Genomic DNA, 18,874 nt, shown 5'->3' on the forward strand with positions numbered 1-18,874 from the left:
TATACCCCACACTCACACAATAGTAAATACAATTTTAAACTAAGAAAGTAGAGGTGGGGGTGTAGCTCCATGGTAGAGCACTTGCCTGGCACTCGACAATATAGAGAGAGTCGGTGCTCTATCCCCACTCCATCTGTGTAAGCATCTGTGTTTTCTTCCTGGCTTCTGCATTTGATAACCTGGCTCCAGGAAACAGGAGCAGGGCCTTGTGCTAGCGGTAGGGGCAGAGCTTAGCCTGAAGACTTGCAAGTTAGACCACACACTGAGCTGTTTGAGGACTCTAGAGCCCTGCCTGCCCTGGGTCAGAAAGTTCTCAGAAGCAGCATCGCTATCCCAGAACCAGGTTCAGTAGCACGCTGTAGCTGCCTAACTCTGACCCTCGGAGTAGAACACCCAGTTCTTCCCCTCAGTCAGCCTGCCACCCTGGAGGCGCAGGCGGCTTCTGAAATAGCATGAGGGTCTAGGTTCTGTTCCCTCAAAGAAAGAAGCAGAGGTGCCTCCCCTGCCCCCACCCCTACCTGCAAGTTAGGGGGCAGCAGCTGATGAGGCAGGGATTTTGTGTAAGAGTATTTATATATATACATTTATTTGATAAAGGAGTCCAAGATTCAGCTGGGTAAACAACCAGCCTGAGGACACAGCAAGAATAGTTCATGAGCAGCAAATACAGCCAAATCTAGAAAGCAGAGCCTGGAGGACTAGGCTGTACGGGTGAGATGGAGAGAAGGGCAGAATGGGCTCTTGGAAGTCACAGAACTAGGTCTTAGCACACAAAATCCCTGTCCACTGGACAGCCTGGTGGGAATAGGAAGAGAAAGCCTCCAGGCACCTATCTACCCGGCAGCGGGTCATGGGGAGATCTCTGCTGTTTTCCAGGGTTGGTTGGTTTGTTGGATTTTGTGGTGTTAGAAATTGAGCGCAGGGCCTAGGCCAGTGCTCTTAATACTGAGCCATATCCCAGCTCTTTGTATTATTTTGAGATTGCATCTCGGTGATTTTCCCAGGCTGGCCTTGAACACTTACTTGTAGCCTAAGCAAGACTTGAGTTCCTGGCTGCTTGTGGTGACACATGCCTTTGGCCCCAAGCATTCCAGAGGCAGAGGTAGATCTCTGTGAGTTCAAGGCTAGCATGTTTTACATAGCCAGTTCCTGGATGGCCAGGGCTACAGAGTGAGACCCTGCCTCAAAATAAATAATAGAACAATAAAAATAGAAAAGTACTTGAACTTATGGTCCTACTGTGGCTGAAACTCCAGACGGATGACACTTGATGATGTCATGAACTGGTGGGGAATGCTGTCTCACCTTTGCAGACCCACAGGACCATAGTTCCCAGTAGCCCCTGCTTCAGGCTGCAGCCTCAGCCAAGGCTGTCCTGTAACCTGACTATCCCGCTGGAAAAGGTCACTTCAGAGCTCCTTGAGAGACAGCAACAGGAGGAAGCACAGAGCCACTGTGCTTTGGTGGGGGCGGGGTGAGACAGTGGCCCTCTACCTCAGGCATCCATCTTCCCCCACAGCACTCTCTGCAACCAGGGTCTTGGTCTCCCCCGCCCCTTTTTTGTAAAAAAATATCTTTATGTTCATTGGTGTTTTGCCTGCACATATGTCTGTGCATGGGTGTTGGATCCAGAGCTGCCATGTGGGTTCTGGGAATTGAACCTGCATCCTCTGAAAGGACCCTTGGTCTCCCTTTTCACAGCTGCCCAGCCTCTTCTGGACTAGCAGCACCTCTCTGTTCAAGGCACACTCTTTCTCAGCTCCTGATTCCTCTTGCCCATGCACAGGACTTCCCCAGCTGTGTGCAGCCGTGGACTGTGTCCCAGCCTGGTGAGGAATGGCTATGACCAGCTTGACAGACACTAGAAGTGGTTGTACTCTAGACAGATGTCACAAGCAAGCCCTGCAAAGGAGAATGTGTCCTGCACTGGTGACAATCCCTTGGCCTCTTTAAGGAGGGTCCACAGTCCAGTCCCACCATTCATCTATAGCTCAGGAAAGAGCCTAGATTGGATAATGTCTTAGACAAAGTCTCAACCAGAATGTTTTTGGTGAGCCTCAGGTCTCCCAGAGTAGTCCAACTCTTTCTGAAGTATTCTGTCTGTAGTCCTCCAAAAGCCAGGGGCCAGAAGACAAGGCCAGAAGGCTCAGGAAAGCTAGAAGTGGGTCAGCTGTGAACACGCCCCTCCCTCATTCCTCCCTCCCCTGCCTCTCCTCTCCACTTGCCCCCAAAATAGCTCCCTGAGCTTCAAGGCCAAGACCCTCCCACGTCCGGGGAGGCGTGTCATGCTGCTCTGAGCCAGGCTTTAAATCCCCCCACAGCTGGGCAGCTCCACTCCCTGGCTGGAGGCACCTAGGCCATCAGTCTGTCTAGTCCGGCCTGCCTTCCTGCAGCCATGTCCAGGCCTCTTTCAGATCAGGATAAGAGGAAGCAAATCAGTGTTCGTGGCCTGGCCGGTGTGGAGAATGTGTCTGAGCTGAAAAAGAACTTCAACCGCCACCTGCATTTCACCCTGGTCAAGGACCGAAATGTGGCCACCCCAAGAGATTACTATTTTGCTCTGGCCCACACTGTGCGGGACCACCTCGTGGGACGTTGGATTCGAACACAGCAGCATTACTACGAAAAGGACCCCAAGGTGCTACAGTAGGGGACACCCTGGGTGGGAAATGATCTGGGAGTGAGGCCTGGCAGCGAGCTGTCCCTTCCTGAGACCAAGTTTTCTACAGCAAAATAAATTGCTGTTTTAAGGACCTGGGGTTGGAGGATCTAGGGGTGCTGGACAGAAAGAATATTGAGGAGGGAGACCCAGGGGTGCTCAGGGTAGGCGGGCAACTTACACATGCATCAGACAAGGTTGGAGGGGCTGCTGATGGCCAGGAAATGTATCCTCCTGTGGTCCAGTTTGGACCTGGCATGGAAGGACGTGTTATCAAATGTGTGCATGGCACTGACTGCTTGTGCCACAGGCAGGGCAAGGCTGGGGCAGCTGGGGCAGCAGGTATCAAGTATCTGGTAGGGTCATTGGTAAATGTCAGGAACCTAACACCCCACAACTGGAGTGGGGGAGGGGCAAGGAAGGACCCAGGAAATGGGGAGACGGGTCCTCCGTACTAAGGCTTGAGGGTGGAGGGGAACAGCAGTGCATGGATAAGAGATGGCAGGTCCAGCCCTGAGTCACCGTGTGACCTTGAAAATGACTTTTTCCTTTGGGCTTTGGCAATGGCTTCTGGGGGAGCACTCAGAGGTGCTTCTCAATGTCCTGACTTCCTGATGGGTTACATTAGGAGGGTGTGTACCTCGGAAGGGATCCCCACTTCTCACAAGCACTTTAATCCCTGAGACAGGCCTGGCCAGCCTCATTCTCTAAAAGAAGAAACCGAGACCAGACGGAAAGGCATTTCAAAAGAATGTAGGGACCAGTGTCTTTCTTAGCTATTGGATCCCAAAGCCTGAGTGGCTCCTCAGAGCAGGCAGAAAAGATGGTGACAGATGAGACGTGCTGGGGCCTGGCAAGGAGGACAGGGGGGTTAGAGGCCCGGTCCCAGCTGCGCCTGGCTGCATGTCATTGGGTGGCCCTGATCCCTCTTCCCTGTCTCTGGGTAGAGGATCTACTACCTGTCTTTGGAGTTCTACATGGGACGGACACTACAGAACACTATGGTGAACCTGGCCTTGGAGAATGCCTGTGATGAGGCTACTTACCAGGTGGGGGAAGCTCTGATGGTTGGGGGGCTCCCATGCTGCCACTGGGGCCTGACCGCTGCCACCCTTCTCTCAGCTGGGCTTGGACATGGAGGAGCTGGAGGAGATCGAGGAGGATGCGGGGTTGGGTAATGGGGGCCTGGGCCGCCTGGCAGGTGAGTATATAGCTTGTGGGGTGGGGAGAGGGGCCCCTCATTTGGATTCCTGATGCTCACTTCCCTGTACCCGTAGCCTGCTTCTTGGACTCCATGGCTACACTGGGACTAGCTGCCTATGGCTATGGGATCCGCTATGAATTTGGTATTTTCAATCAGAAGATCTGTGGGGGCTGGCAGGTGAGCATTCCTGACCGACCCCAACTTTGTGGTGCTAAGTCACAATAGAGAGGCCTCTCATCTAGTCATCCATGTCTGGGTAGGCTCAGAACCCAGCTCCCCTGACAAACATCCTTGTCACTTGCCCCTTGCCTCAAAGCCAGCTGCCGACCCCTAGAACAAGCAGCCCACCCCTGCGGAATGCTTAGGATAGAACTCGTCCCCTGCTGGATGACTCGCCAAGCCGGGGCACGGTTCCTGCTCTGTCCCACCACTCCTAGTATGTGAGTCCCTGGGGCTCATGTTGCCTGCCTACATTGTTTCCCTTGACCCTCTAGATGGAAGAGGCTGATGACTGGCTTCGTTATGGTAACCCCTGGGAGAAGGCCCGCCCCGAGTTCACGCTGCCCGTGCACTTCTATGGCCGAGTGGAGCACACCAGCCAGGGTGCCAAGTGGGTGGACACACAGGTGAAGATGGGTACAGGTTCTGGGGGGACTCGGTGAGAGGCGGGAGGGAGGGGGTCCTCGAGAAAATAGGACACAGGAACTAGGCTGAAGGCTTTCGAACCCACAGTCATTTTACAAAGGAGGGAACTAAGGCTCAGAGAGGTCAAGAGATTTACTGGAGGTCACACAGCCAAAGCTGGGAGATGCTAGTCAGGGTTATCAGGGAGGCCAGGCAAAGTCTCAACCCTGGAAGGAGGAGGGCACCAGCACTCTGCCCTGGCCAGCTCCTCTCCCCAACACATGACCTAGCACAGTGATTGAAGACTGCACATTTGTGCTGGGGACCTGACGAAGGAGGCAAGAGAGAAAATGAGGCCTTTCAGGTGGAGCTGGCATGCTCAAAGCCACACAGCAAGTTGAAGGGATCTGAAAGCCCACCTTGGTGTCCCAATCCCTGGCCTGTGGCTCCTTCCGATTTATGGCTGCAGTTACCAGTTTTCTCCAGGGCTGCATGGAAACCCTGAGACCTCCAGAAATGGTGTTTATTGCTTTCATCTAGGCCTGCACCTAGTCAGGGCTGCTGCTGCATGTACCAGGTGCCCAGGATGGAAGTTTGCAGACTGCCTCCCTTTGGTTTGCAACCTGGTTTCTGTGGGGTTGGGTAATGGGGGCCTGGGCCACCTGGTCACTGACCCTTTCACCTGGGTTCCACTGCCCCATCAAGGGTGTTAACAACTCAGTGTTGGGGAGGGACGGTGAGGCCCCATATAGGCAATCCTCTGGAGGTGCCCGGTGGTAGCAGGTAGTTTTTTGTTGTTGTTGGTGGTGGTTTTTGAGACAGGGTTTCTCTGTGTAGCTTCGCACCTTTCCTAGAACTCGATTTGGAGACCAGGCTGGCCTCGAACTCACAGAGATCCACCTGCCTCTGCCTCCTGAGTATTGGGATTAAAGGCGTGCACCACCACCGCCTGGCTCCCCCCGCCCCCCAGCTGAAGCCTGAACCCAGGGCTTTGTGCTTGCTAGGCAAGCCCTCTACCACTGAGCTAAATCCCCAACAGCAGGTAGTTCTTTGTAGCAAATTGGTGCCTATAGATTATAGGAGGTGGGGCTGGCTGGCATTGGTTACTGCTGGCTAGCCTTGTGGTCAGCTAGATATAAGACCTCTGGATAGAATTGACCCTATGTAACCTTCATCTTGAATCCAGGCTCCTTCAGCCCTCTCCTGAGTCCAGTGTGTTCTCACTTGATCAGGCCAGGCTGTAGAGCAGCCATCTACAGAGACCCACTTAGGGTTCAGTGCTTGGCACTCTCTCCCTTCCCATAGTCCTCATGGCAGTCGAAGGAGGCAGGTGTTGCAATGTCCAGTGGGAATGCTGGAGAGGTCTTAGTACTTACCTGCAGTGCTGAGGATTGTACAGTCCTTGCACTTGCTTGACAAGTGTTTTACCTCTGAGCTATATTCTCAGCTCTCTATTTACTTTTTTTTTTTTTTTTTTTTTTGAGCTGAGGATCGAACCCAGGGCCTTGCGCTTGCTAGGCAAGCGCTCTACCACTGAGCTAAATCCCCAACCCCTCTCTTTATTTTTTATTTGACACAGGGCCTCACTAAGTTTCCCAGATTGGCCTTGAACTCACCCTGTAGCCTAGGCAGGCCTTGAACTTGTGATCCTTCAGCCTTAGCCTCTCTGGTGGCTGGGATTCCAGGCCTGTACCAGTAGACCTGTCTTCTCTTCTTTTTATAGATGAGGCTCAGAGGTAACCCAGCTAGTAAGCTCTGTGCTGGAACTGCAGTCTACCTTGGACACTGGCACAGTTTAGTGCCAGTGACTTAAGCTTCAGCTCTTGCTCGGGGAGACCCCACAAACCAGACTCAAGCACTGCTCAGGGCTGGACCCTGGCAGCCTGTCCAGCTTCTGACTCAGGTGCTCCCTGTAGGTAGTGTTGGCCATGCCCTACGACACACCCGTGCCTGGCTATCGAAACAACGTTGTCAACACCATGCGCCTCTGGTCGGCCAAGGCTCCTAATGACTTCAACCTGAAGGACTGTGAGTTCCCTCTGCTGGTGGCTGGCAGCCCTGGTTACCCCTGCCTGGCCCGTGCCCTGGCCCATGCCCAGCCCCGGCCTCACCCCAATCCACTTTGTCCCCCAGTCAACGTTGGCGGCTACATCCAGGCTGTGCTGGACCGAAACCTGGCTGAGAACATCTCACGTGTCTTGTACCCCAATGATAATGTGCGTTGCCCTTCACTCTGGAGGCTGGAAGCCTAAGTCCTTGGAGAGGGACGGGAGCTGGGGGTGGGGACTTTGCAGCTGTTCTAGCCCCATTGTTTGCTGTCCCTTTGTGTCCAGAGGGAGGGGCTGCGATATGACTTTCCTGGGAGCCATTTCTCTGGAGACCCTCACGGGACTCCTAGTTCATCTATGTCTTTCTGACACCATCAGTCACAGTTACTTGGTGGGGCAAAGACCCTTAGGTCCAGAAGGCGAGGGCAGTTTAGGGCTCTGGGACAGTGTGGTGGGAGGTCTTCTGTCACGCCCATAGCAGCTGGGCCCCACACCCTGCCCCCCAACTGTGCTCTGCCTTGTACTTCCCTTAGTTCTTTGAGGGGAAGGAGCTGAGGCTGAAGCAGGAGTATTTTGTGGTAGCTGCCACCCTCCAGGACATCATCCGGCGCTTCAAGTCCTCCAAGTTTGGTAGCCGTGATCCCGTGCGCACCAACTTCGATGCCTTCCCCGACAAGGTAGCATCCTGGCCCAAGGCTTCCCATGGCCTCTCCTTCCAGCCTCACTTCACGGACAAGTGGAGGCTGGAAGTGCATGGGGGAATGGCTTGCTCAGTATCTTTCCTCCTCAGTCAGCTGCACCCTGCTCCAGCCGCCACCATGCCTGGTCCCAGCACAGCCACAGAACTACATTTGGCCTTTTAGGGGCTCTGAGGGGGCAAGGAGCACTGATGATGGAGCTTGGTCTGGAATCTATCCTGACTTCCCACTCATCCCCCACAGGTGGCCATCCAGCTCAATGACACTCACCCCTCTTTGGCTATTCCTGAGCTAATGCGGATTCTGGTGGACGTGGAACGGCTGGACTGGGACAAGGTAGGTTTCGGTCGCTTTATAGGAGCCACTTTGCCTCCAGGGTCTCCTTCCCAGTATGAGGTGGAAGGACAGCAGCGGGCTGAACAAAGACTGTGGACCAGAGGGCTGGCTGAAACCCAGCTGGGCCCTGGTGGGGCCACAAGCTACGCAGTGTGGAGAACATGTCTTGACTTCTTGCCTTGTATGCCAGGCCTGGGACGTGACAGTGAAGACCTGTGCCTACACCAACCACACAGTGCTGCCGGAAGCCCTGGAGCGCTGGCCAGTGCACCTCATGGAGACATTGCTGCCCCGGCACCTGCAGATCATTTATGAGATCAACCAGCGTTTTCTTAACGTGAGCTGGGGCGGTGTGGGAGTGGGCCCCAGCCTTGAAGTCAGGAAGCCTATGGGCTGAGTCTTTGCGGGAGGGGGATTGGAGACTAAGGTTCCTGGGTCCGGATCTCAGCTCTGGGCTTTTTGTGGGGCGCAGCGGGTGGCGGCCGCATTCCCCGGGGACGTAGACAGGCTGCGGCGCATGTCACTCGTGGAGGAGGGCTCAGTGAAGCGCATCAACATGGCCCACCTGTGCATTGCTGGCTCGCACGCAGTCAACGGTGTGGCTCGCATCCATTCGGAGATCCTCAAGAAAACCATGTGAGCCTCTCCACAAGCCCCGCCCACACCACTCTTGCGCAGCGTATGGACCCCGCCCCTTCCCATGGCACCAACCAGGGTCTCATGGGTTGATCCCTCCCCTGAGCGCGTCAGTTCTATCCTTCCGCTCTGTGGTCCCTCAGGGCGGGCTTAGTAGCAAGCACCCATAACGCTGAGCCGTCTCACCCACCTCAGGGGTTACCCATTCTTATAACACACTAGCCCCCTTCCAGTACAATCCTGTTCCAGATGACCCCCTCTTACACATACCACCCCAACCTGCATCCAAGCCTCTTTCAGGGAAAAAAATAGGGTAGGGGGCCAGGTGGGAGGGCTCTGCAGAGGTGAATGGTGACCCTCACTCAACCCCAACCTGCAGCTTCAAGGACTTTTATGAGCTGGAGCCTCATAAGTTCCAGAACAAGACCAATGGCATCACCCCTCGGCGATGGCTGGTTCTGTGTAACCCTGGGCTGGCAGAGGTCATTGCTGAGGTGAGAGGTCACTGGATAGCTGGTAGGATCAATACAGGTCACTACAAGACAGTCGAGTGGGTAGCTCTCTGTACAAAGGCCCCTGCTGAGGACTACAGTCCTGTACTGTGTTCCCAAGGCTAGTGACCACATGGAGGAAGAGGCACACTGCTTTCTGACTTGAACAAGCTTGCCCTGTGGCTAATGGAGGCCCTGGCTGCAGAGGCCAACCTGCTGGAGTTCACAGATTTAGTTACAGTTTAATGTTGTCACATCTGAAGTGAGACTGTGAAGGGGCAGGTGTCTGGTGGGGGGGGGGGGGGCTGGAGGTCATGCCAACAGCAGGAAAGGCCAGAGGTCAGGAGGCCTGCTGGGGTCAGGTGGAGCAGCCACCACAGGGCTCAGTGTTAGTGAGGATGAAGATGGATGCATCCCAGTGCTCTGGCTGGGAAGTGTTGGGAGGAGAAATTCAAGGTGGAAGGGTCTATCTAGCCTGGAGGAGGAGAGCCAGGATTGGAGGGTCTTGTCTGAATGTTGTTTTCCCACAGCGCATTGGTGAGGAGTACATCTCCGACCTGGACCAGCTGCGCAAACTGCTCTCCTATGTGGATGATGAATCCTTTATCCGGGATGTGGCCAAAGTGAAGCAGGTGGGGAGGCCTGCAACCTGGGACTCCTGCACGGGGGCTAGCATCTGGAGAGGACAGGAGTGGCAACCATCTCTCCTACCAGACTCAGCCATTGGTGGGAGTCAGTGGTGGAAGGCAGCATCTGCTCTGCTATCATTGAGAGAATGCCGGCATAGATTAATAATGTCTGCCTTGGTGTAGGGTTTGAGGGAAGTGATGGTAGGCCGGCTTCCTGTCATGTTTTCCTGGGCCTGAGTGAGAGGACAGCAAGTGGACCAGAGGGCTTTTTTTTTTTTCTTTTGAAGCTGAAGCCCACTGGTGAGTCCTCTGTTTCCTCAATCTGCAGGAAAACAAGTTGAAGTTCTCTGCATACCTCGAGAGGGAATACAAAGTCCACATCAACCCCAATTCCCTCTTCGACGTCCAGGTGAAAAGGATTCATGAATATAAGCGCCAGCTTCTCAACTGCCTTCACGTCATCACCCTGTATAACCGTGAGTGGCTGAACCACACCCAACCTGAGTCCCCAACTCTGGGCATCTCCCAGTGTACCACCAATGGCTGAATCAGTGTCTCCTGGGGTTTGGCGACTACCCTTAGGATGTGGTGTTAATTCCCACATCTTAGTTTCATTTCCTGTTGCTGTCATAGATTCCCCGACAAAAGCAATCAAGGGGAAAAGGGTTTGTTTGGCTCAGTGTTCTAGGTTACAGTCTGTCATTGTGGGGAAGTCAAGGCAGCAGGGGGTGGAAGCAAGGAGTCATCTACCGTCCAGAGTAAGGAGTGAGAGTGACGGATTAATGATGCATGCCAATCTCTCTCTCTGAGACAGGGTCCCACTATGTAGCCCCAGCTTATCTGGAATTTACTGTGTAGGCTGTCCTTGAACTCACAGAGATCTGCCTATCTCTGCCTTCTGAATGCTAGTGCTGAAGGCATATACCATCATGCCAGATCCTCCTTTTTTTTTTTTTTTTTTTGGAGCTGAGGATTGAACCCAGGGCCTTGCACTTGCTAGGCAAGCGCTCTACCACTGAGCTAAATCCCCAACCCCCTCCATTTTTTTTTTTTTTTATAAATTTTGTTTTACATTTACTTATTTATTGTATGTTTGTGTGTGTGTGTGTGTGTGTGTGTGTGTGTGTGTGTGTGCATGCCGTGATGCAACATGCCTGTGGAGAAGAACTTTCAAGAGTTAGTTCTGCCTTGTTCATCACAGGGATTGAACTCAGGTCATCAGCCCTGGCACCAGTACCTTTACCTGCTAAACCATCTTGCTGCCCCTGCTGTCTCCACACTCACACAGTGCAGAATCCCCATAGGGAAAAGTGCCACCCACAATGGGCAGGATTTCCCACTTCCATTATTTTTATAACCAAGACAGTCCCTTACAGATATGGCCAGAGGTTTGTCAAGTTGGCAGCATTAACCATCACACCCCGCATCACAGAACAAACTGAGGTTCAGAGAAGGAGACCTGACAGACACAGAGCAAAGTGACCATCCCAGGCCAGCACTGCCCATGTCCCAGCCCTAGCCCCGCCCGGCTGCCTGTGTTGGTAAGTGCCCTGATGCCTCTCTTCTCCACAGGCATCAAGAGGGAGCCCAATAGGTTCATGGTGCCAAGGACTGTGATGATTGGAGGCAAGGTGAGAAACCTGGGGTAGACTGGCCCTGATTCTTGAACATATGCCTGAACAGCCACAAGATCAAGGTGTGGGAGGGCTGAAGTGCTGACCCAGACTGCCCCACAGGCTGCACCTGGGTACCACATGGCCAAGATGATCATCAAGCTCATCACTGCCATTGGGGATGTGGTCAACCACGACCCTGCGGTAGGAGACCGCCTCCGAGTCATCTTCCTGGAGAACTACCGAGTGTCACTGGCCGAGAAAGGTGGGTGCCGCAGTGGCTGCATGGGAGCTCTGACTAGCTCGGTCCCAGAGGAGGCATGAGCTGTCTTTTCCTGACCTATGGTCAGGGTAAAGAAGAAATTGGAGGGGCTGGAGAAATTGCTCAGTGGTTAAGAGCACTGGCTGCTCTTCAAGATGATCTGGCTTCAATTCTCATCACCCACATGGCAGCTTACAACCTTCTGTGATTCCAGTCCTAAGAGATCTGATATCCTCTTCTGGCTTCTACAGGCCAAAATGCATGTGGTATATATACATGCTGGCAAAACGCCCATCCACATAAATAAATGAAAATTATTTTAAAAATAATAAGATGGAATACAATTGGGGAAGACTCTAGGCATCCATCTCTGGCCTTACACGCATGCACGCGCGCACACACACACACACACACACACACACACACACACACACACACCATACGTGTACAAAGAAACTAAACAAACCCCAAAGAAGTATAGCAAAGAAAGATTGCACAGTGAGTTTAAGGCCAATCTGATCTGCATGGTAAGTTCCAGGTTAGCCAGGGCTATATTGTGAAACACTGTCAAAACAACCATAAAACCATAGAAGGATAGGGTTCAGGTTGGAATCAACAAAAGGCAGTGGGTTGGGGGTGAGAGACTTGGATGGAAAAATCTCAGGGGTTGGGTTAGAGAGGCGCCTGAATCTGTCTAGGCCCTAACCCAGCCTGGCTGGGCTGTTCTGGGACTGACCTTCTGTTCCTACTGCAGTGATTCCTGCTGCTGACCTCTCAGAGCAGATCTCCACGGCGGGCACCGAGGCTTCAGGCACTGGCAACATGAAGTTCATGCTCAACGGGGCCCTGACCATCGGCACCATGGATGGTGCCAACGTGGAGATGGCGGAGGAGGCGGGAGAGGAGAACTTTTTCATCTTCGGCATGCGGGTGGAGGACGTGGAAAGGCTGGACCAGAGAGGGTATGGGGTCAGGAACACCAGAGTGGGTGGTTTACAGTCAAGGCGCAGGCTGGGAGAGGCCGGCCAACCTGTGAGGCATCTTAGTTACGACTGCCGGGATTCTGGAAAACCCGAAAGGGAGCTTGTGGCAAACAAGGCTAAAGAAAAGAAGGAAGTAACGGGATGGGAGGGAAAAAACACAGAAATTACATAGTTCTGAAATTGGCAGTAAAATTAAATTATTGGCGTTTTCTCTGGCAACCATGGCAGAGAGAGACAAAGGTTTATATTGATCCTTCAAAGGAAGCACATCCTTGGTATGACATCTTGTTTTTGTTTTTTTTTTTTAATTTTCAAGACAGGGTTTCTCTGTGTAACAGCCCTGGCTGTTCTGGAGCTCCTTTTGTAGACCAGGCTGGTCTTGGACTTACGGAACTGACAGAGCTCTGCCTCTGCCTCCCCAGTACTACCCAGCTTGACATTACATCTTAAATGTTTTAATTAAGGGTTGGGAATTTAGCTCAGTGGTAGAGTGCTTGCCTAGCAAGTGCAAGGCCCTGGGTTCGGTCCTCAGCTCCAAAAAAAAAAAAAAAAAAATGTTTTAATAAATCACTGATTGTTAAAATAGAGCCTCACTTTGGGGCTTACTCTGCTCTTGGAATCCCTGGGCTCAAACAATCCTCCTGCCTCTGCCTCTGCCTCTGCAGTGCTTGATTGCTATATATAGGTGTGCACCTAGCTAAAATTGGGTTTTATTATATATATGTATGTGTATATGTATGTATTTTTAATATTTTACTTTATGTGTATAGATGTTCTGCATATATGTCTATGCGTGGCATGCCTACTTGTCCTGGTTTGATCCCCAAGATCTCTATCTACCTATAGAGTCCAAAAGAGGACATTGGGTCCCCTGGAATTGGAGTTACAGATGGTTGTAAGCTGCCATGTGGGTGCTGGGAAATGAACCCAGGTCCTCTGGAAGAGTAGCCAGTGCTCTTAACCACTAAGCCATCTCTCTAGCCCCATACACATCTTTTTTTTTTTGAAACAAAGTCTTTCCTTTTTTTTTTTGTTTTTTTTTTTGTTTGTTTGTTTTCCACGTTTTTTGAGACAGGGTTTCTCTGTGTAGCTTTGTGCCTTTCCTGGAACTCACTTTGGTAGCCCAGGCTGGCTTCCAACTCACAGAGATCTGCCTGGCTCTGCCTCCGGAGTGCTGGGATTAAAGGCGTGAGCCACTGCCGCCGCCACCCGGCTATCTTTCCTTTTTTACAAGCCAGGGTTTTTCTATGTAGTCCTGGCTATCCTGGAACTAACGATATAGACCAGGCTGGCCTCGAACTCAGAGATCACCTGCTTCTGCCTCTCCAGTGTTTAGATTAAAGGTGTGCACCACTACTGCTCAGCTGAAACAAGGTCTTTCTAAGCAGTATGATGTATATTTTGTTGTTGCTGAGACTCAGCCTCTCCAGGTAGTAAAGGCTCCCCCGTGGCTGCACTCTCAGACACTGTGCTGTAATTTATATGTAATCAAGGATAGCCTTGAACCTCAGCCTTCTTCCCACCTCAGCCTCCAAGATTCCAGGATGATAGGCCTGTGCCATCATGTAGTCTTGGGGATCAAACCAGGACTTAAGGCATACCTGGCAACACTCTGCACTGAGCTATGTGTCTAGACATCTTCTCTTTTTTAGAATTAATTATTTATTTTGTATGTGGAAGTGTTTTGCCTGAATGTGTGTCTGTGTAGCACATGCATGCTGGGTACCCTTGGAGGCCAGAAGAGGGGTTGGGAACTCAAATTACAGGTGGTTGTGAGCTGCCATTGGGTGCTGGAAACGTGGGTCCTCTATAAGAGCAAGTATTCTTTTAACTGCTGAGCCGTTTCGCCTGTCCACATGTGAGTTTTCAAAAAAGTTTTACTTTTGTTATTTTTATTTGTGTGTGTGTGTGTGTGTGTGTGTGTGTCTATGTGAATGAATGCCCCATGTGTGTAGGGGCCAGAAGGAGGTGTGGACCTCCTCCTGGGGCTAAGTTTTCAGATGGTTGTGAGCCAGTTGCTGTGGATGCTGGGACAGAACTCAGGTTCTCTGAAACAGCAGCAAGAACTCTTCCCCATTAAGTAACCTCTCCAGCCCCCACACTGGGAACTTTTTAAATAGAAATAATACTTGGGCTGGGGAATAGTTCTGCTGGTCAAGTGTTGCTTCTACCACAGGCCTGAGGCTGCCAGTTTGATTCCAGAACCCACATAAAAGCCAGATGTGCTTCCAGCCCTGGGGAAGTAGAGAGGCCAGCTAGCCTAGCCTTCTTGGCAAGTTCCAGGCCAGTGAGAGACCCTATCTCAGAAACTCAAGGAACTTGAGGAACACCCAAAGTTGTCCTCTGGCCTTCACACACATGCATGTGCACACATACGTGTACACACACACACACACACACACACACACACACACACACACATACACACACTACGTGATCACTAACTGGAAAAATACGAGGCTGGGGAGATAGCTCAGTAGATAGTGCCTGCTCTGAGGACCAAAGCTTGGATTCCCCAGCTCCCAGATAAAAGCCAGGCATAGCAAAGACAGGAAAACCCCAAAGCAAGCCAGCCAGCTAGGCTAGCTGAATTAGCTAACTCAGAGTTCAGTGAGAGACCATGCCTCAGGAAATAAAAGATATCCAATATCTGCCTCTGGCTTCAACACACACATGCATACCCACACCCACTCACTCCCACCCTCACCCCCCACCATGTGAACACACATACATACCACAAACAAAAATGAGAAATATAAAACAACATCAATGACAATAACTGGTATCCATAATCTCACATGTCTCATGTAGCCCAGGCTAGCCTTAACTCCTTTCCTCTAGCTTCTACCCTGGAGCGCTGCGATCATGAATGTGCCCCATACCAGGTCCTCAGATTTGTAAATGCTTGTTTAGTGTTCCATGCTACAGCCAAGCTATATGGGTTTTGTTGTTGTTGTTACTTTTGCTGTTTTTTTTTTTAACCTTTATTTTTATTTTATGTGTCCGGGTGTTCTGCCTGCATTTATGTCTATATGTCATGTTCATGTAGTACCCACATAGGCCAGAAGAGGGTGTTGGATTCCCTGGAGCAGGAATTACAGACAGTTGTGAGCTGCCATGTGGGTGCTGGGAATTGAACCCGGGTCCTCCGGAGGAGCAGCTTACAAAGGTGAAGCCATCTCTCCACCTCCCCAGCCAAGCTATATTGTAACCAATTCCAAACCCCAGGACATTAAAATTGACCTGTTGCTATAAATGTTAACTACAGTGAGCAACCTTTCCCATCAATGCCCTGATGTCTGATTATTCCCTTAAGAATTATCGGGAAAGCCAGATATTGTGGCTTTTGCATTTAGACCCAGCACTTGGGAGGCAGAGGCAGGAAGGTCACTGTTGAGTTCAAGGCCAGCCTGGTCTACACAGCAGGTTCTGAAACATCCAGGATTATATAATGAGATCTTGTCTCAAAACAAAAAAGGTTAGGCTATAGGCATTGCCCAGGCCACTGTTGGATGCATTGTGCAAAACAAAGTGTTCTTTATTTGGGGGAGGGGCAGGCTAATTTTGGGACAAATATTAGGAGGCGAATACGTGGGATCGAAAAGTAAGTTCTTGGGCTAGGCAGATAGTTCAGTGGGTAAAAGTGCTTGTGGTGTAGTCTGGTGACCCGAGTTTGTTTCCCAGAACCCATGTAAAAGCAGTAGCACACGCATATGTAATCCCAACAAGCCTGAAGGAAAAGGAGGTGGAGACAGGAGACTCAGAAGCTGGCAGGCCAGCTGGCAGTGCTCAAGAAGCAAGGTGAAAAGCTGTCTCAGAAGCAAGGTGAAAAGGCCAAAGTTGTCCTCTGACCTCCACATGCATGGTGAGGCATGCTTACCACCCCCAATACACAGATCTCTGAGTTCCAGGCCAGCCTGGTCTACAGAGTGAGTTCCAGGACAGCCAGGGCAACACAGAGAAACCCTCTCTTGAAAAACCAAAGAAAGAGAGTGTGTGCTCCTAAGCCTCTGCCACAGATTTTCAAATGCTTCTGGAAGGTTGGTACCAGTTTACACTCCAGCAACAGCTTCAGAGAGCTGGCATTCGCTGCTGAAAGGGCTCTTTCCTAGAAATTTCTCACTTGGAGTGGGGCATGGTGGTGCACACCTTTAATCCCCACACTCTGGAGGCAGAGGAGGTGAATCTCCTTGAGTTTGAAGCCACTCTGGTCTACATGGAGAGTTCTAGGCCAGACAGAGATATATGGGGAGACCCTGCCAAAGAAAGAAATTCCAGATTTTGCTTTCCTGGCCCTAAATGCATTTAATGAGATTTGGGATGTTCCAGACCAGACTTCAGACTTCAGACAAATTCTGACTGCAGAGTACTGGGTAGTGTGCCAGTGTGGAGGCTGTGCACAGGCGGGGTGTGTGTGTGTGTGTGTGTGTGTGTGTGTGTGTGTGTGTGTGTTACAAAGTAGGGCAGTGCAAGGACCTGGATCACTGTGGAAGGGGAACTCTGTTGTTGATCCTGACAGTGAGCCAGGGAGGGAGGGAAGGCCTTCTTTGTGGTGGGTTTAAGACGGGGGTGGATCCTGGAAAATGAGAGAAAGCTGGCACGAGCCAGCAATGAGCTTGGCCTGATTGTGTGAGTTTAAGGGGCTCTCCTGAGGATATGCCTATCAGAGGTGGGCTTGGGATGGTAGAAAAAGACATTCATAGAAGGTTTTGTTTTTTGGTGGTACTGGGTATGGAACCTAGGGTCTCTCACATTCAGGCAAGCACTCTGCCACTGGGAAGAACTGTCCTTGCTGCAGCCAAGACTTGTCTATTTTTTTTTTTCCTTTTCTAAAATTATAGGTGTTTGTTTGTGTGTGCACAGGTGCACTGAGCCATCTCTCTAGCCCCAGATTTTTCTTTTCTGGCTCCTCTGGGCCTGAGTGTCTTCATCTACAAAGTGGGTGAAGAAAAGCTAAGTGCAGTGTGGCAGCTGTGGAGGCCCTGAGCCTTAGCTCTTCTCCGGTTTTCTCTGGGAAGCTGGGGACCCTTTGCAGGGAGCTGACCACAGGTGTGCTCTGGCAGGTATAATGCCCAGGAGTACTATGACCGAATTCCTGAGCTTCGGCAGATCATCGAACAGTTGAGCAGTGGCTTCTTCTCCCCCAAACAGCCGGACCTGTTCAAGGACATTGTCAACATGCTCATGCACCATGACCGGTGAGCTGGCTGGCCAGGCTACATGGAGGCTCGTGAATGAGCGGCTTGGGTGGCTGGGGAGGCTGTCCACGGTCGCAGTTCCATTCACTCCAATTGTCTGCTGCACCAAGAAGGACTTTAACCTCACAGGGCTCCGGTCTCTCCATTCTCCTCCAGGTTTAAGGTCTTTGCAGATTACGAGGAATACATTAAATGCCAGGACAAAGTCAGTGAGTTGTACAAGGTGAGGGGCCTTGGGCCGGAGGCTGGCAGGGCTTTGACTCTGGCTGGGATGAAGGAGAATGGGGCCGGTCTGCTGACAGTGTAAACCTAGCGATTCCTTCCTGTCTTCAGAACCCAAGAGAGTGGACACGGATGGTGATCAGGAACATTGCCACCTCTGGCAAGTTTTCCAGTGACCGCACCATTGCCCAATATGCCCGGGAGATCTGGGGTGTAGAACCTTCTCGCCAGCGCCTGCCAGCCCCGGATGAGAAGATCTGATCTTCCACGCCAGACCCCACATCTGCCCTTGAGTCTGTTTGCAATGACTGGGATCAGACTCGCTTTTCATCCGGAGGGTGGCCCCTGGAATCACTACTCTGCCCTTCCCAGTTTGGAGTCCTCTTTTATCAGTCCCTAGGTCCTGATGCCCACTGTGATTAAGGACACTGCCCTCTTCTTTTCCCGCAACTCCCTACCCCTCCTATTTATGAATGGGGTCTGACCAAGTGCACCACTCCCCAATAAATCGACTCTCCCCGAGTTTCCTTACTCTCCTCTCTGTTGCAAAATATTTTTAGCTCTTGGAGAGTTTAACAGCTGCTGCGCAACCATCTCCTTATCCTCCCCCCTCCCCGCCACCGCAACACACACCAAGGCAGGTGCATCGTCTGCCGGGAGAGAGGGGCAGCCCAGGGGCGGTGCCTGGGACTCAGTCCCTTTTCCGGCGTCGCCCTCCACGCCTCTCTTCCCAGCGCCGTGTCCATACTAGGTCACCGGCCAGCTTAGTTGGCCGGGGGCGGGGCGTCTGCCTGGGTGGGGCCCATCGGGTCAGGGAGTCGGGATTCGGGCTGGAGCCTCTGGGACTACGGAGCGTCCATGCTGTTGGGGGAGGGTCCAGAGGAGGCTCGGCGCCTTCTTGGCTCCGCCCCTAGCCCCGCCCCACTGCGGCGTTTTAGGGTCTCTTAGCAGGTGGCTACGATAAATCCGAAATCAGGGGAGTATTAGGGCGTAGGGCATTCGCAGACCGTTTAGGCGAGGGCAGTGGCATATTCCTGGTTCTGGAGAAACCGAGATCTATAAAGGGCTTGTTCTGAGCCTCACATTACCAAGACTGAAGTGTAGAGGAGGTTCTGCCTCCCTCGCCCAAAGCAGGGAGGGGCAATCTTCCGAAAGGGTTTTGGGGCCCCGGGTTTCACAGTGAGTCTAAACGGCCGGAAACTGTTAGCTATCCCCTAGGCCAGCTTGTGAGGGACCCCAACTGCTTGTGGCTGCCCCTCCCAAGTTCCTCC

At 52.0% G+C, this 18,874-nt stretch overlaps 1 protein-coding gene across 1 annotated transcript; it reads left to right on the forward strand.

Moving 5' to 3' along the window:
- The first annotated feature begins 2,244 nt into the window (after positions 1–2,244).
- Positions 2,245–18,138, forward strand: Pygm (glycogen phosphorylase, muscle associated). The gene is made up of 20 exons (XM_036188573.1): positions 2,245–2,638; positions 3,607–3,708; positions 3,782–3,860; positions 3,937–4,040; positions 4,358–4,489; positions 6,404–6,515; positions 6,621–6,703; positions 7,069–7,212; positions 7,477–7,569; positions 7,760–7,906; positions 8,042–8,205; positions 8,585–8,699; positions 9,227–9,328; positions 9,654–9,801; positions 10,898–10,956; positions 11,062–11,203; positions 11,955–12,162; positions 17,247–17,381; positions 17,538–17,604; positions 17,715–18,138. The coding sequence occupies exons 1-20, from the start codon at positions 2,396–2,398 to the stop codon at positions 17,862–17,864; spliced, it is 2,529 nt and encodes an 842-aa protein (XP_036044466.1). The 5' UTR covers positions 2,245–2,395; the 3' UTR covers positions 17,865–18,138.
- The last annotated feature ends 736 nt before the right edge of the window (positions 18,139–18,874 follow it).

The sequence above is a fragment of the Onychomys torridus genome, chromosome 1, assembly GCF_903995425.1.
Source record: "Onychomys torridus chromosome 1, mOncTor1.1, whole genome shotgun sequence".
In the NCBI taxonomy this organism is placed as follows: Eukaryota; Metazoa; Chordata; class Mammalia; order Rodentia; family Cricetidae; genus Onychomys; species Onychomys torridus.

What these genes read in the sequence shown, in the direction of transcription:
- Pygm (XM_036188573.1), top strand. Translation starts at nt 2,396, where the DNA reads ATGTCCAGGCCTCTTTCAGATCAGGATAAGAGGAAGCAAATCAGTGTT. An exon ending in TCGATGCCTTCCCCGACAAG is followed by an intron (nt 7,213 to 7,476) that starts GTAGCATCCTGG and finishes CATCCCCCACAG; the next exon opens with GTGGCCATCCAGCTCAATGA. An exon ending in TCAACCAGCGTTTTCTTAAC is followed by an intron (nt 7,907 to 8,041) that starts GTGAGCTGGGGC and finishes TGTGGGGCGCAG; the next exon opens with CGGGTGGCGGCCGCATTCCC.